At 37.3% G+C, this 18,423-nt stretch overlaps 1 protein-coding gene across 1 annotated transcript in view; it reads right to left on the reverse strand.

The window, feature by feature from the left end:
• The window catches only part of LOC108705178 (adhesion G-protein coupled receptor D1-like), a 279,938-nt gene extending 266,921 nt beyond the window's left edge, over positions 1 to 13,017 (reverse strand). Inside the window, 4 exon segments of the mRNA XM_041580325.1 lie at positions 1,311 to 1,427; positions 8,338 to 8,374; positions 12,258 to 12,357; positions 12,359 to 13,017. Coding sequence (XP_041436259.1) covers positions 1,311 to 1,427; positions 8,338 to 8,374; positions 12,258 to 12,357; positions 12,359 to 12,486 — 382 coding nt within the window. The 5' untranslated portion in view covers positions 12,487 to 13,017.
• Positions 13,018 to 18,423: the final 5,406 nt, after the last annotated feature.

Here is an 18,423-nt window from a genome sequence, read left to right on the forward strand (position 1 = left end):
TTAGTTGTGTAAGTAACTGTTTTGTAGCTGAGCAGCTCCCGGAGAGTCACCGAGATTAGCAGAGACGCTCTAAAATGAGTAATATGAGGAGCATCTTGATATCAGATGTGAATGGCTCTTTTCAAAAACGTGTCAAAGCATCTGTTTTGTGTTAAATCAGACACTGACACTATAATGGTCTGTGTAAAGCTGCCTATATAAGGATCTTGTGTTCCACTGCTAGAAACTGAAAAAATATACACCAGAAAATATTTGGAAGTGTAGTCTTTGAAGTCAGATCAAGATCAGAGGTATAGCAATAACATCATGCTCGAGAGAACCATCGGCCCCTGCAACAATAAAAGGTTGAGGGAGACGCCTGATGTCCTTTGCCTATGGTGGCACTGGACCTAATACAACCCTAGGTAAAAAAGAGCTCTCTACAGTTTGCCAAAGGTATTTTATACTATTCCCCGGTCACTTATATTGGATTGTAAAGAACAAATTTATCAAAGGTTCAAGTTCTATTTTTACCGTAAATACGGACTGATGTAAACTCTTTATGTGCCCTAATTCATGCCATTCATGAAAATCAAAAATGAATCATACCTTTTTGTTTTTCATTATGTGAATATAATATATATATATATATATATATATATATATATATATATATATACAGTGTATATATATATATATATATATATTTAATAAATGATGATGATGATGATGATGAGAAAGGATTATAGCAGGGCAGATATAATATTTGTGCAGCCAGCTGCACAGGGGCCTTCTGGTCCCCAGGGGATAAATGGATAAATGAAAGATAGAGAGAACGATAGAAAGATCGATCAATAGATAGATAGATAGATAGATAGATAGATAGATAGATAGATAGATAGATAGATAGATAGATAGATAGATAGATAGATTAAAGGCAGAAGTGTCAGAATCCCTCCTGTCCATAAGTTTGATGCTTGGCACAAAGCAGGGTTCTTTTCATTCTGTGCTTTATTTCACTATGCAGCCAAAATATAGCCTATTCTGCATCATAGCCAATAGTTTTGAAAGCATAATAGACAAGTGACGGGTCTGACTAAGGATGATAAAATAACACATTGTCAAGATACACCTGATATATCTCACCCTATGTATGATTTATGAAAATATTAGAAAATTACATCTTTACAATGCAAAATGAGTCATAAGCTCAACAATCAAATATCCCATAGTGGGAGAGAGAGAAAGAGAGAATGAAACTGCCAAAATATTCAAAGCAGACATGGGGAAAAAGCTAAATTTCCCATCCAAAACATTCCTACTACACATACTTGTATCACTTTCATTATGAGGACCTCTTATGTCTTCACTGTTGTGATGCAGCTGTAAAATTCCATTCACCACCTCGAGAGGCCAGTAATGTGAGGCTGAGGTCAGGACTTTGAAGCCTGGGAAAACATAAGAGTAAGTTTCTGCATATTAGAAAGTTACAATTTTCTCTATCATTTCCCATTGCTTCTTTTTAAACAAGTGTTCAGCAGCAAAAATATATGAGTTTTCTTTAGTACCAGCCAGTTAGGATTTTGACACCTAAATTAAAAGGAACCTATTTTTTTCAATATGAGCCAGATAAAAGGGACTTCATATGGAGCATGCTCCAACACTTTCCACTCTCTCCCTCAGTTAGACTGGGTAATGGAGAATGTTTGTGTTTTAAGGATCAGCATTGTATCTTCCAGTAATCGCTATTTAGGTGGAAGAGTCATGAATTTTGAAGCCAAAAAGAGATGAGGCTTATCATAAGTAGGAAGTCTGGGAAGGTTTGGTTATGTTCAACCATAACTGTTGATGACAAAGGCATCAGTGGCATGGCATAAAATTAGTCATCGGGCAATATTGGGAGGCATATGTAACTGGTAGCTGAATCTGAAGTAGCTGAAAAAAAACATTTTAAGCAACACATTCTGTATAATTTACATTTGATAATGGATACTTTTTGGATTTAATTAATTGCTTCAGAACCATAACAGGTACCACTTAAAAGCGATAAGTGGAAGAGAGGTGATAGAAGAATTCACATGTACCAAGGGAATTATGTAGAGAAACATTTTCTGGAATGAGATAACTGGAGTCTAAATAAGTAAAATAAAACAGGAATGTATGGGATAAATACGTAGCAATTATAAAGACTTAAAGGAAAACTATACACCTCAATATTGCAGGTCTCTATAAAAATACTTTACATAAAGCTCATATTTAAAACACTGTTTAATATATAGTAAATAAATTCTTCTCATTGATATTATTTTTGTCTAGAAGTATGTGCCATTGGATAATCCAGTATGGAAATACTGCCATTTTAAATACTTAAGTTCACCCTCTGGTTTATATGAGGCACTTTGCTCACAAACATACATGCTAGGTTAAATCAGCCAATGAATGATCAGAGAGCTGAATGATAGAGTTACAGTTAGCACCTGCTTTGCTTTCTGTCAGGTGATCAGTGAGTGATACACAGAACATGCCAGATCAGTGGCGCAAGTGACATGGCATAACAATTTTATAAGATTATTTCATAGGTTAGTTAAGATATATATTATACATTATGTTAGTTTATTTTTCACTCAGAACACATTGTTTTCCATTAAAACAAACCTAGAGATTTGGTTTGATGAAAAGTCTAGGTGGGCCAACTGGATCTTATAAATATCCACTGGAAAAGAAGAAGATAAGCTTGGAAGGAAAGCCATTTCTCTTTCTATATTCACACTACAGGTTGCACATAAAGCATTGAAGAGCCAATTAGCCCATGTGTCTTCCCATATCTTAGTGACTAATACAAAATGTATTTTAGTAAAAAATGTAGTCCAGCAATGGGAGGAGTGGCTTTATTTTGGAAACATCACTTGAATGAGGGCAATAAGAGTCATAAACCTATGTGATTTTTCCTTAATTTTAGTGCAAGGTCCACAGTGATAAGTGAGACAGGGTTACTTGGGTTTAAGATTCTTTTAAAGATTAGGAGCACACTGCAAAGACATTGTGGGAAATCATATATATTTCTCTATCCTATGGGACATGTAACAGCGGGTTAAAGTCTCTGAAACTACATTCTATGTGATACCCAACATTAAGTGGGCCAGTGCACTGCACAAGGAGTAGGGGAAAGTAAGAGTGTGTTGTTAAAGATTTCAGGTGACATTCATTCTAATTTTTTTTGTATGCATAAGTACTTTCTAAGTACTTTGTTAAACTGTATGCATATATGTGAATGGGTTAAAATAAGTGCTGAACTATGTGTTTTTAACAGAAAACAATTCGTGTGAAACATAATTTGTTGCGTGGTCTAGCCTTAAAGCTCAAAACAAGAAGCGGGCATCTTAGAGGGAACATTGGTATGTATGAATTCTACTTGCCTATTCTGTAGGGTCACCCAGCGTGTGGAAATCTTATGAATTCCGCTTTACAGTGCCAGCTTTTTCCAAAATATCATCAAAAAAAGATTTGCACATGTAAACAATGTCAAAAGTATAGCTAGATCAGTGTTGTCAAAATTCTATTTTTTTGTTAAAGATAAAAGTAGTAGCCACGTTTCAAGCAGCATAGTTGAAATATATCTCCCTTCCATTCATAAGTCCAGCGGTAAAGCTTTACTAGAATCATATAATTTTGTTTGTTTCCACATCGCCTCCATTTTTTTGTTTCTGTAAACAAAGTATGAGGCTGCAGGGTTGTAATATATGATAATAAATGGAACTTAGCAAGCATTGCTCTTTTTCAAGGGAGATTGAACAGGTAGTTGTGTATAAACTATGCAAGCTGAAAAGTGTCGATAACTTTTTTCAGATCAATTTTCTTGTGTGTGTTATTATGTGCAAGTTATGGGGTGGGATCAGTAGGTGCCACATAGCTCCCGCCAGCCCATCTCTCATGAATATAGTGCTGCTGAAAGCAGGAAGCGTGTTCATTCTGGTGTGCAAACACCTGCATGTGAGGTGGCCACTCAAGGTGCAAAGTGAGAACAACATGGCAGTTTTTGGCTGCTTTTGTAATTTTCCATTGAAAATGCTCTATTATTTGAAAATGAGCCCCATAGTATAGTGTTTAAATATTTCATTTCAGTGTATGCAGAAAAAAATATAATATTAAATGTAGAGGTATGTTTTGAACTTAGAGGTCTGTGTTTTTCATCAAATAGAATTAAACTACAAAGGCATTTCCAATATAGAAAGTTAGAAGAATGTCTTAAGCAGGTATCAGTTCCGACAAATCTCTAGAATGTTAATTTAGTGGCTGTCATCAGTAACGTTGAACAATACCTTAATTAATATGACTTACCTTTACTTGCACTGTATCTGTATAACTTTATCTATATACAGTTACCAGGATATGCAGAGCTGTACAATTCTACACGGTAAATATGTGCATGTTGCTCCCAACATTTTCAGTAAAGATTAGAACTCATTGAACACACCCCTGTGCACAACCACAACTGATCTTGAGACATAAACACGGACCAATAGACAGTAGTCATTTTTTGCACTTATTGTGCACCACCCAGGAACATGCTTGTGTTGCTTCCCATCTCATCTGAATGTTTCTCATGGGTACTTCTATGACTCATACATTGTGTCAATGGTTTAGAAAGGCCATTTTCAGTTGTGTAGAACCGGACGTTGCAGCGCACTCCTATAGTCAAAGATCGCTCAATTCAATAGAAGATAAAAACATTCGTCTTTATTGGTTACATTTGTTTAAAAGGAATAAACAGCCCAAGGTCTGACGCTTTTCGTAACTACGTACTTCCTCAGAGACCTCCAGTGAAATTGTTTAAACCTTTAAACCTCAAAGTGAAATTGTTTCCTTAGCGACAGACTCGGGGCAGTAGCACCCAGGTCACACTACGGAGAGGGTAAGCCGATCTATATATAATTGTACATGTGAACATTGGGATAACACTGGCTATGGGTGGATTGGCCTGAAATAACACGATGCACCCAAACCACCTTGTGTGAACGGTGAGCGAGCATTGATCCCAAGAAGCCCTTTAACAATAGGATTAGGCGAAGAGAGATTCACGAGTAAAACTCCAGGAAGGGAGCTGGATTCTTATGTATATATATATCCATTTTCAGTTTTGGCATGGTAACAACCACATGCCAAAGTGCGATATGTTCAAAACTGGTTTGCCGAACTGGGAATGGAAGAGCTTGATTGGCCTGCAAAAAGCCTTGACCCAGCTGATTATCTGCTGGATGAACTGGAGGCTGACTGCAAGCCAGGCCCAATCCCCAATATTAGTCTCACTATTTCTCACTATTTCTCACTATTGGCATCTGGTTATTTTTATAACATTGTAAATATAAATAATTTAAATAATTAAATATAAATAATTTAAATAATTTAAAAACAGTTGTAAGATATGGGCGTCAAAAGGGCCCAATATTGTGTGTATTTTACCAGCATTAGGCTGGTGAAGTATAAACTCCAGGGCAAAGTCTGTATGGCTGCAGCAAGTAATGCTGTTTTATTCTATTCTGGCTCAGGAAAAGCTGGATAGTGGGTCCCTGGAGTGAATGGAAGAGAGCAGGGTGGGCTTCCATTCCTTGATTCAGTAAGGGCTTTCAGCTGCCAAGCTAGAGGCAGTTAACTAATTAAGCTACAGGTGAGCTGTAGTTAAAAGGAGGTGTGGAGCAACACCTCAAGGCTTCTTCCCTTGGATATCTCCTGGAGCTGGAGGAGGGTGTGGGGCCATGTGAGGACCTTCTTGAGTTAAGGAAGGTGTCTGTGTATAGCTGGGAAGGAGAGTAATTCCCTGCTGACCTGTGTTCGAAAGAGAGAGCTCTAAAGGACTGGAGAGGAAAAGAGAAACCCCTCCCAGGAGACAAGTGTGTCTTGAGTGTGCCCAGAGAGGATTCTGGGATTTGTGGTCCACCAAAAGCCAGTGACGGCTAAGGAAACCGTGAGTTACAGTTAACACCAGTGAGGGTGTGAATTGGGACTGTTAATGCTTATGTGAAGTAAATGTTATCCCCAAAGTGAAGCCAGTGGGCTGAAGATTTGTGTTTTTGCCAAATAAAAGTCAGCAAAGCTGCATTTAAACTTAAAGGCGGTGTCAGTCTCCATTCTCTGTGCTGAAAACTGTGCCGGGGCTTTGAGTTTCGCTACCTGAAGCTCACACAGTAGAAGGGCAGCACTGCTATTTTAATTAATCTATCTTTAGAAGTAACTTGTAATATACTGTAAGTTGATATATAACTGCTTGTTCACTTTACACCTCAAAGTGAAATCCTGATTTATAATAAAGATTTTGAAGTCTTGCCTATATATTTATATTGCATGGAAAATGGACCATGAATGTACTAGTTGCTTGTTTGCATTAGAATCAGCTAGAATCAAACATACTGTGCATTAGAAAAATCATAATTTAATCATTAGATCGTGTTTCAGAAACAATTAATAAACCATAGCAAGTGGTATGCCAGCTGTGTGGCAAAGGGCTGTAATGAAACGCATCTCTCTCACACAGTAGATAAAAAAGATTCACAATTAAATATACATGCTATTCTGTGAGGCCTGACTAGCCAGTTGCACACTGAGTAATGTAAAGCAGGGGTTCCCAGGCCGCGGACCGGTAGTGGGATGTCCCGAACTGGGCCACCTCTGGCCCTGGCTGTAGTCTATAATATAAGTGAAAAAGGCCCCAATTACATGCAGATCCCTGATGCCCCAGGAAACATTCTAGTGACCGCTACACGGACCAAAATACTGTTTGGATAGTATTTTTGGTAAGCCTGAAGTGCGCCCACGCATCTTCCCCCCACCGGTCTACAGAAAAAGTTTCTTGCTTGAAACTAGTCCATGGTGCAAAAAAGGTTGGGGTCACTGATGTAAAGGATACTATGATTAAAATCCATCCTGCAAAGGATACATACAGTATATAGGATACATACAGGTGGTACAGTACATGGCAAGTAACATCTGTTTAAATCATTTTATAGAGGGTTGCTGCATCTATTGCATAAAACATAGACATTCCAGTCCTTTGACCCTTCTACTGCAGAGTAGCCTCCGATGTATTGTTGTGAATGTATGTACTTGTATGCTACTGACAAGAACCAGAACAAGGAAGAAATCATGCTGTGAAGTTGGGAAACATAAGGCTTATGAATCTGATTAATAAATTACTCTTCTGGAAGAAAGCTGCTTAAAGGGAATAGGGCACACTCCCAGGGGAAACACCATGGACAAATATACTTCAAATAAAGGCATTTAAAAGAGCATGTTGATTTGCCACATTTATAACATTCTCGCTTCGGAACAACTACTAAATATTGCAATATGGTATAATCACCTAATTTTCAATAAAAGTAGTAAAACAGAGGCAGCTACAACAATAGGAGAGGAATTGTGTTGACGTTGTGCAATGCTGGGGAAAAATTTTCTTGCAATCAAACGAGTTCTTCCGTTCTTACTTTGCGCTGATTTTTATTTCAGGGAGTTACACAAGGATTGTTTAAAGCAATGTCGAAACTTTCCTTTTGAAAGTGTTTCACATAACTATAAACACTTGACCTGCTGCAAGATCCAAGCACATTTTTTCAGACATATGGAATTCATACTAATCGGGTCCATTTTTTTTAAGCAAGCCTAATTCCAAGGCATTTGCAATAATCAGCATATTGATTTGCTTTGGATCAAAGTTACTGCAATAGATTTCTCATTCTCGCCCACTATTTATCCCCCATATGTTGATGAAATAACAAGGTACAGACAAAGATACCAAGGATAATGTTTTGAAGAATGAAAAATCCCTCCCATGCAACTTCATCAGTAGATCAAGCAGCTGCTGGGAGTAGCTGCAGGGAGTTCCCAGAAGGATACACAGTTTGGTAAGACCCTTTCCACCAGCCTATATATAATGTTCCCCTTGTGTTGTACTCTGCACTATGCCATTTAATGTGTTTCTAAAGTCAAACTGCATAATGTGAATTTTTGTTTTGTTCAGAGGATAATAAAATGGAAACATCACTGCCAAATTGAACAAGACATACTGAAATTCTTCTATTCTGTAAATAATAAAAGCATAACAATAAGCAGTAAATGTCTTTGACATGAACAGACTGTATTACCCTAGTAAATGTCCTTGTCATTCACATTAGGCAACTAGAAAAGAGACCATTTCCGCCTTTTGTTGTACGTAGACATACGCAATTTATCAAAGGCATCTCTTATAAAAAGGCTTAAACACCACAACTAAGACACTGTTTGGCCTTCTCCCTGTTGCTAAGGTGAAACAAATATTGTATGTCTGCAGAATTACTCTGTGCAGCATGTAAGAAATGAAATGCAACATACCTGGTTGATCTTGAAACCAAGAATTGTTCTTAGGAGCCTGCAAGAAAAATAGGAAACCATTACAAAATGCTTTATGGCCAAATGGTGAACTGTTGAGCTAGTGAGCTAGCATTTTTTTGTTGCAGGTCATAAAGAGGCAAAGTAGGAAGTGTAATGAATAGAAACCATTAAAATATGAAGAACTGCTGAAAGGTTGCTTGGAATAGGTCCATCTACAACAAACTAAATGTTTAGTGAATTGTTAATTGGTGATTCAGAAATGACTTAAGTAAACTTCCTTGTATCTTCCAGCTGTGCAATTGGTGTTAGGATCCTGGCAGATGTAATTCTTAACATCTGTGATGCCTAGGCTGTCTAACCTTACCCTATCTGAATCATGTGCATGCAACACCTCTATTTATACTGCATTGGTCCATAACTTCACAGGCAAAGAAATTGCAGTTGGCTGGTGGAGCTGTATTATTCTTTGTACACTATAATTATAAATAGGCCACATTGGAGGCAAAACAATCCCACTGGGTTAATTTAACATTTGATTTTTTTAGATAATCAAAACGATCCAGAAAAGCCAAGATCCCGAACATTCTCCATAATAGGTTCAATACTGGTATAACAAGTAATAACAAAAGTAAAATTGTATCATCACAGAGCACTGAGTTTTTAGCTGCTGGCTTTGGTAAACCCCATCTGAAAGCTTGAAAGAGGCAGAAGAAGCTGAGAAATAGTTATAAAACTAGTAAAAACAAAAAATGACAACCAGCTGAAAAGTTGCTAGGAATGTTGCATTCTAGAACTAAACTTTAATGCACCATTCTTTTGATTTTGACAAAATAAAATGTCTATACGGTATGCATTAATGCATCCACCTCACGTGTTTGACTACTATACTATACTGTATATATTTATATGGACAAACAACTGCTGGGTATCTGGATGTCAATTGTTATGACTGCTGCAAGTTTCTTTCTTTCGTTTATTGCAATTTGTACATGAGCTATTTATTTTATTATGTTGTGAGTGGATTGGACACGATTCCACCTTTTTATGCTCATCCAAGAAAGATGGCCAAAGATAATGGGGCTGTTGTTCAATGACACATCACCACAATAAATTATGTATTTACTGAAGTCTGAATTATGTGGGAAAGGAACCATATAAAAAGAGAATACAAAAAAAAAAGATTTATGAGGCCATAGAAAGACACACTGTGGTATTTATTTGCAAGACAGCTCTCCTTATTCACCCATGATAGCATTCCATTGTGACATCATTGTTTAAGTTAGACAAACTCAAATTGATGAGAAAACTTCAGGAAAGCCTCTTTTTACTTCCCTTCTAGTTTTGGGCATAGGACCAGTTTTAATGTAAAGCAGAGAGGGCGTTTGCTTTGGGGCTCCAGAAGCAGAAGGGTCCTTCTGGTGGCAATATAGATAAAAAGACAAAGAACATACGTATACTATATAACTGTTGTTTGATTTGGTTATCATAAGCATCAGGGATTCGCCAGGCTTTTTCAGGCGACTGTTGAAAAGCGCATCGCCTCGTGTGGTTAGCACAGGCGTTTTTACATAGGCGCCCATACAAAACTGTCGCCTGCGCCGGTCGCGGCGACTGTCGCGGCGCTTTGTCGCCGCGACCGCAAACGCGTCGCTATCTCCCCGTGTGGACTAGCCCTTAGGGTAAGGGCAAATCGCTTCTTCTTTGGGCGACTAAATATTTCCCTGAACTGCCTTCCCGCCGGCTAGAATCTAAATTGCCGGCGGGATGGAACTCAAAGCGCTTCAGTTTCTGAAGTTGCCTCACGAGGACGACTTCTGAAAGCCGAAGCGATCTGACTGCCATTCTGCCCGCGGGAAGGCAGTTCGGGGAGATTAGTCGCCTGAACAGGGGCGCTTCGCCAATGAGGCTACTTGAGACTGTCGCCTCAGACGCAAAAAGGTAAGCGCACGGGGGAGGGGGGCCAGGATCGCCTCTACGTCCGAAGAAGAAGTGATTTGTTTGCCAGTGGGTTTAAAATGCTTATGGAAACACCTAACCTAGACTATATTCTATATTTTATACTGTATTCTAGTTTAAATATTTAAGGAACCCGCAAAGCTATTATTCATAACATCTTAGTTATAATCCAGTTCGAGGTACTCTTATTATCACAAATAAACTGGAAATCATTTTAAAACATAATTATTGTAAACATGTTTATAATGGAGTCTATTGGAGATGGCCTTCCTGTAATTCAGAGCTTTCTGGATAATGGGTTTCCAGATAGTAGATTCCATATCTGTACTAATTTTCATGTTCTGGCCCTCTCCTGTTCATCTGACAGTCTCCCATTTAAACCACTGCCTGGTTGTTAAGGTAAATTCATCCCTAGCAACTAGATAGCTGCTGAAACTTCAAACTGCAGAGTTGCTGAACAAAAAAAGCTAAATTACTCCAAAAAAACTAAATTACCAAAGTTGTCTGAGAATATCAGTGAGAGAGAGATTGATATTCTGAGACAATTTGTTATTGGTTTTAATTTTTTCAGTTATTTCATTTTTTTTTTTAAATATTTTTATATTCAAAAAGAAAGTAGCATCGCTTTTACAGGAATCAGACACTGGACATTTCCTAGCCCATTTGGGCATAAATAAATTCCCACTTTTACCTCTTTTTCCTGTGTTACATGAAATAGCATAAACCTCATGGTCAAATTCAATAACAGTTCTCACATTTTAAAGGTAAAGGAAAAAGAAAGAGGGAGGGGAAAAGGAAACTTAGTAAAAAGAAAAAACAACTATATGTAATGATGCTGTCAATTCTGGTCCTATTAACTATGACATCTGTCTTATGTCGGAGAATGGTTACGGATCTGCCAGTTCCAGTTAAGGCAGAGTTATTTAGTTTTTTATTCAGCAGCTTTCCAGTTTGCAATTTCAGTCTGGTTGTCAGGGTCCAAATTACCCTAGCAACCAAGCATTGATTGCATAAGAGACTGGGATATGAATAGGGAAGGACCTGAATAGAAGGAGACATAATAGAAAAGTAGCAATAACAATATATTTGCAGCCTTACAGAGCATTTATTTTTAGATGGGGTCAGTGATCCCCATTTAAAAATTGGAAAGAGTCAGACGAAGGAAACTAATTAAAAAACATTTTAAATGGCAGGTTGCAAAATGGTTAGCATTGCTGCCTTGCCTAACTAGTCCTAGGTTTGATACCAGCCAAGTTATTATCTGCAAGGAGTTTGTTCTCCTCGTGTCTGGGTGAATTTTTCTGGACACCACGTTTTTCTACCAAAACTCCACGGGAAGGTTAACTGGTTCCTAATAAAAATGACCATAGTGCAATAGCTAAATTAGATGATCAGGACTGATGAGAATGATATATAAGTTCTATAAAGCACTGCAAAATATATCAGCGATAAAGTAATTAATGTATAATAATAAAAAAAAAAAAAAACCCCCGTTGTACAAACAAGGTTCTAGAAGACATCAGGAAGTATTCCTAAAGGATCATATTATTAAATAATTTGCACTTTGCTAAACTCCAGTTATCTGTTTCCTGTGGTTTACTATTAGAGAATAGCCACTGCTGTATCTGTCTAGTGGGTAGTGCTGGGAGTTGTAGTGTAAACACAGCTGACGGGCCACATTTTGTATATGACTATGGCATTCCTTTTCTGAAACTAAAGCTGTTCCCATTTACTGCAAAATTAAGTTGCCAATACACATAAAATGGAAATCCTTAACCCCCCCAGTGTCAGAAAGTATTAAAAAGAAAATCTACTGTTCTGTATAACTAATAAATAATCTGCAAGCGAATCAACCAGCACTTTCTAGCCCACATCGCACTTTATCCCTAATGTTAAAATTCGGAGGGATCCTCCTGTACCTCCCAGGTGCACGGCTTATCTTTAACTTATATAAGTATATTTACCTGACTCCCACACAGATTCAGACACAGAATGACCATCCAGAATTGCAGTGACCACTCCATGGAAACAATACAAAGCAGGACCTCGGTGTAATCCTTTACTGCAGATATCTGATGCCCACAATGCTATCAAGTCTTTGAGTTGACTGTCAGCAAATTTAGCACAAGGGCAAGCTTTTTTCAGTGCAATATTTCTTAACTTGCTACAAAAGATCTGTTCCCCTGGAGTCATTGGTTCGCATGAAGAGCAGAAAGCTTAAGCTTTGCATATCTTTCTCTTTCTCTGCTCTGTTCCCACTCTTTTCACGTTTGCTGCCCTTTCTCACTTTTGCCCAGCATTAGCTCAGTTATCCATATGGGATCTGCACCAGGTACCGGCGGAAACAGTAAACTCCAAAATCCTAAGGCATCTGTTGTTCTTCTCCCTGTCACCTCTGAAGAATCCGAGTTTAGATCCTGACAATGTGTACCTCCATCCCACAATATTTAGGGTGGAGAGAAAGCTTTAGTGATGTCATGTTCACTCCTCAAACTTTGTCCTATTCCACTACACTATTTATATCCCAGCATTAGGAACTCTCGCTGGGTCCTAACACCAGCCTGCTAGAGACAATGGTAAATTGCTAAGTAAATATAACACAGGCTGGTGAACTCAGATAAGCGGAATGTTTACATTTATACATGCTGTGTGTTTCTTTTTATTTAAAGGACACCCAAGTATATAAAACCTAATGCTTTGCTAGAACCCAGTACTGATAATATTATCTGTCTATTTTCAAAAGAGGCAGCAATATTCTTTGCTTCCCCCAGTAATTGCTGTTTTCTCAATTTAGCTTACAGCACAGCTTCCAGGAAGTGAGTCTTGCAAAGGGAAAACTGCTTGTTAAAATAAGCACCCAGGTTACAATGTTATTATAAAGAAAACGTACATACATCAGAAGAAATCTCATGTTCTTTCATGAAGGCACATTTTTACAGCATCATTTTCCTTCAAAAAGAAAAACGAGAAGAGTGAATTCGTTGCAAATCAGATCAATATTTTTTTCCCTTGTTTAATATAAGGCTAAAGAAAGTTAGTTGCATATTCTAAGTGTAAAAAAAGTTTTACTGTCAAGTATATAATATTTCTGCAAATATATGCACACACACACGGGGTTTACATATATATATATATATATATATATATATATATATATATATATATATATATATATATATATATATATATATATATATATATATATATATATATATATATATATACCTCCTGAGGACGGCTAGAGTTTGATAGCCGAAACATTGAGGAATAAAATCACAGCCCTTGTGGCTTTTTTTTCATACAAAGTCCTGTGAGTGCGGTCTTTTTTCACTGAATATATGTAAATTTTTACCAGCACCAAGGCATTTAACCACTTTATTGTGGAGTGCACCAGGTCGGATTCTTATATCTATATCTATATATAGTATGTACACACACACATGCACATAGAATAAATTCAAATAAAATCAAGATAACAGCAGTCTGCTGTGGCTGGAATCCTAAGTCTCAAGAAAGGTTACCCTGTTTCCCAGGGCACAGTTGGAAACTTTAGAATTGATTATAATATCGCAATCATGGCTTTTCTGTATCACAGTCAATGAAAAATGTATTTTAAACAGGATCTCTCTACTGTTTTGTTTGTCTTGCATAAATGGAAAGGCGGAATTATTTTGTTCTGTGCACACTCCATACCTTCTCTCTATATTTACATATAAAGGTATGAGAGCTGCCATACTGCCCAACACAGTAGAGAACTCTCCATAGATTAGTAATAGTTTGTGGAAAGTATACAGTATAAGCCAGGCCCGGACTGGCAATCTGTGGGTTCTGGCAAATGCCAGAGCGGCTGCTATAAGGTGCCATAGAAAGTCAGTATTTCGTGGGCTGGTGGGGGCTGTTTGGGCCTCTATGTGGGCTGATTGGGTCTCTGTGTACCTGAAATGCCTGGGCCTATTTTAATTCTCAGTCCGGACCTGGTATAAGCTAAGTTTCACATTTAATATTGGGATCACACCCACTATCATAGCGCATAACTATAACAATAAACAAGGTTTAATATATAAAGCAGCAAGGACACAAAATAGAAAACATTGCTGAATTAAATATATGAATTTAGTGTGTTTTGCTCCTTTAATTTAGTTGTAGAGAAAGTACAGTGTAACTGAATTTTGCTGTTTTTTTCTGTTGCTTGAGACTGGATTTTAGGTATTCATGGGATGTGTGTCTCCTAATGGTTTTATTGCCTGGCTGTTCAGTCAGCAATGCTATAGTGCCTCATTAATCATTAGGTCTATTGACCTGGATGGTGAAGTTTCTGGACAACTATATTGTAAACACTATCATTCTTTTGGTTTATTGCTGTGGTTCCAGAACCCCCTCCCCAACCGACCCGCCTCTCCATAAAGATCAGGGCATACTTATTTTGGCATTGTCTCAGAGATACAGATATACAGTACAGTTCTGCAGATATGCAAATATTAGGTAAATGGAGTGATGCAATGAAACAAAGACTGGATAAGTGGAATGGAGAGAAGAGCTGCAAGCTCTGCAATGTTCTAGAAAAAAGAAACACACATGGCAGTCTGGAAGGAACAGAATCAATGTGTGAGCAAGCTTGAGTGTTACACAGCCCCACACAGAGAATAATAGTTGGAAGAATACCTTACCTCTTTCACACAATAAAAATCATTGGCAAATCATCACCAAATAAATTAGTGACCAAAAGCTTTCTGGAAACTGATAAAAGACAGGGGCTTGCACACTTTGGAGACAGTGAGAACAATGTGCCCTTGGGTTGTAATATGGCTATTTTTTTCTTGCTCCTAAGTTATTAAATACTAAGTAATACTAAGTTTCAGGAAAAAGCTAGATAACTGTGTGCTGGAATGGCTGGCGTGTCAGTGTCCAATTCCAACTAACTACTATGACTTGGCTTAGCACCTAGAGAATAAAGTGCACATTATTTGTATAACTCATTCAATCACCCTACCCGAGAAGACAGCGCCATTTTTCTTTATAAAGTTTGGAGTGCTCACCCTTCTGACGTACACCCAATAAGAGTGTCAGGTGCTAGAGCTGGATGACCTTCTCCTAGCCAACAGGTCCTGTATCCAATGTAAAAATAAACCAGACGCACACTGATTTTAAGTGAAGCAAGTGAATCCCTTGTTTATTTAGCCCATGTACATACAAGGTAAGGGCAATGTTTCGGACCCAACTGGGCCCTTTATCAAGCCTAGTGACTACAAGTAAAGCGAATGTTTTATAGAATGCACTTTAGGAGTGGCTTATGACTCCTCCCATTCATGGTGACATCATAGTGAATAAACATGGGAAATAGAACAAATATAAATAATCAGAAAAAAATCTTGTAAATGTCCATATTTCAGTCCATTAGTGCAAATCCATATACCTGTGTACAAAATAGATATGTAATAATATAGTAAAGGTATGGGACCTTTTATCCAGAATGCTCGGGACCTGGGGTTTTCCGGATAATGAATCTTTCCGTAATTTGGATCTTCATGCCTTAAGTCTACTAGAAATTCATTTAAACATTAAATTAACCCAATAGGCTGGTTTTGCTTCCAATAAGGATGAATTATATCTTAGTTGGGATAAAGTACAAGCTACTGTTTTATTATTACAGAGAAAAAGGAAATCATTTTTAAAAATTTGGATTATTTGGATAAAATGGAGTCTATGGGAGACAGCAATTCCGTAATTCTGAGCTTTCTGGATATCGGGTTTCCGGGTAAGGGATCCTATACCTGTATATTGGTCTTGTATTACCTGAGATGCATTCTCGGCTGATTCTGCACATGGTACTCAATTCGTATACCGATCCTATTGTCGGCTCTCAGTATACCTCATAGACCAATTAGTAACATTTTGAATAAAAAAAAAGATTACGTTAAAAATTAGAACTATTAAACAGATTAATTACAATATTCATTCCATTATTATCTCAATTTTTGTATGTAACCCACAACTTCACAGGTGATATATTCCTTGATCGTATAATGTTTGCCTGTGTGTGGATGATAAAAATAATTGCCTTTTGTTACTGAATTGCACTGTGTACGGCGTAAACTGGAGAACCACAGCAAATTCTAAAAAAGAGGGAGAAAGAATGGTTTTTGTAAATAAATACACAACAGCAAGTAGACAAGTATCAAAGATTGTGCAAAGACTCAAGGCATTTACTGAGGAATTGCCTTCCTCATATTCCACACTTTCAGCAACCCCCTCTTATGAATTATCAGAGGGGCAATAATATACGGGACCAGCTAGTTAAAGCAGATATTGATCCTCAGAGAAAGGGCCCCCCAGCATGTTTTACAACATTCAAAATTAGGCACGTCTCCTTGTTTACACTGTACACTGTGCAACTCGGTAACGAAAGGCACTTATTTTTATCATCCACACACAGGCAAACAATATATGATCAAGGAATATTTCACCTGTGAATCATCTTTTGTTATCTATTTATTGAAGTGCCCTTGTGGTCTAATTTATATTGGTGAAATCTGAGATTGGATCTCGAAACATAAGTCTGTCCTCCAACATTTTCATCAGGCTAAACATTCTTTAAGACAACTTAAATTTCAAATAATAGAAACAGTGGATGTACCGAGGAGATGGGATAACAGACTACCCCGCTTGAAATATTGGGAAATGTATTGGATACACAAACTTAACACAATATGGCCACAAGTTTTAAACAGAGACTATACCCCTGGGATGTTTATTTTTAAGTAAGTTTTGGGTTACATACAAAAATTTAGATAATAATGGAACAAATATTGTAATTTATCTGTTTAATAGCTCTAAATTTTAACTTAATCTTCCTTTTTTTTATTTAAAAGGTTACTAATTGGTCTATGAGGTATACTGAGAGCCGTCTGTAGGATCTGTATACAAATTGAGTATCATGTGCAGAATCAGTTGAAAATGCATCTCAGGTAATACAAGACCATTATACTATATTATTACATGTTTATTTTGTACACAGGTATATGGATTTGCACTAATGGACTGATATATGGACATTTACAATATTTTTTCTGATTATTTTTATTTGTTCTATTTCCCATGTTTATTCACTATGATGTCACCATGAATGGAAGGAGTCATAAGCCACTCCTAAAGTGCATTCTATAAAACATTGGCTTTACTTGTAGTCACTAGGCTTAATAAAGGGCCCAGTGGGATCCAAAATGTTGCCCTTACCTTGTATGTACATGGGCTAAATAAACAAGGGATTCACTTGCTTCACTTAAAATCAGTGTGCTGCTGGTTTATTTTTACATTAGTGCCATTTTTCTTGGCACACAATCCTAGGATATACCACGAAGAAGCATGGCATGCTGCACTAAATTCTGAATTCAGTACTTGGTTGTCACTTATCTGTGTACTTCTGTATCATTAAAGGTTTATGACAGGGATATTTCTTTGAGACAGCCCATATACCAACAAACTTCTAAGAACAATCCTAACAACCCTCCAGCTGTTGATGAACTACAGCTATCAACATGTCAGACATTATGTGAGCTGTAATTCCATAACAGCCTTATGTTGCATTCTTATATGTACTATTCCATTGCTGTAGCATAGTAGTTTCTGCTTTTCCTCTGACAGCATCTGCTGCTTTGTGAGGCCACAATGATCTCTCATCTGTTTAGAAATACAAGACAAATAAAAGACAAAGACAAATACAAGACAAATACAAGAGGTCCTCTGCACTTGAGTGCAGAGTAACTCCTGTATTTGTCCATATGAATTTTGTGGTCACAGCCTCAGTTAAAGAGCCAATCTCTTGCTAGCGTTAGACAGGACTGAACCAACTTCTGATCACCTTCCTATCTGAAGTTAAAGAAGAGATACCTGAAACAGCTAAAAGTTGGTCAAGAATTAACAAGCATTACCTTTGTTTCTATAAATCTAAAAATGAATTTCAAAAATTCTTCTTGTAATGAGAGAGATTACAGTATAAGAACAAAAAGGTGCACTTTAAAAAAACAAATAATGACAGTCTACTATGGTAACCTTTACAATTACTTCTGCTTTTCTTTATTTTTTCCAAAAACAGGTTTAGCAAAGTGTAAAAAAACGGTCCTCAATTTACTG

The sequence above is a fragment of the Xenopus laevis genome, chromosome 1S, assembly GCF_017654675.1.
Source record: "Xenopus laevis strain J_2021 chromosome 1S, Xenopus_laevis_v10.1, whole genome shotgun sequence".
Lineage (NCBI taxonomy): Eukaryota > Metazoa > Chordata > Amphibia > Anura > Pipidae > Xenopus > Xenopus laevis.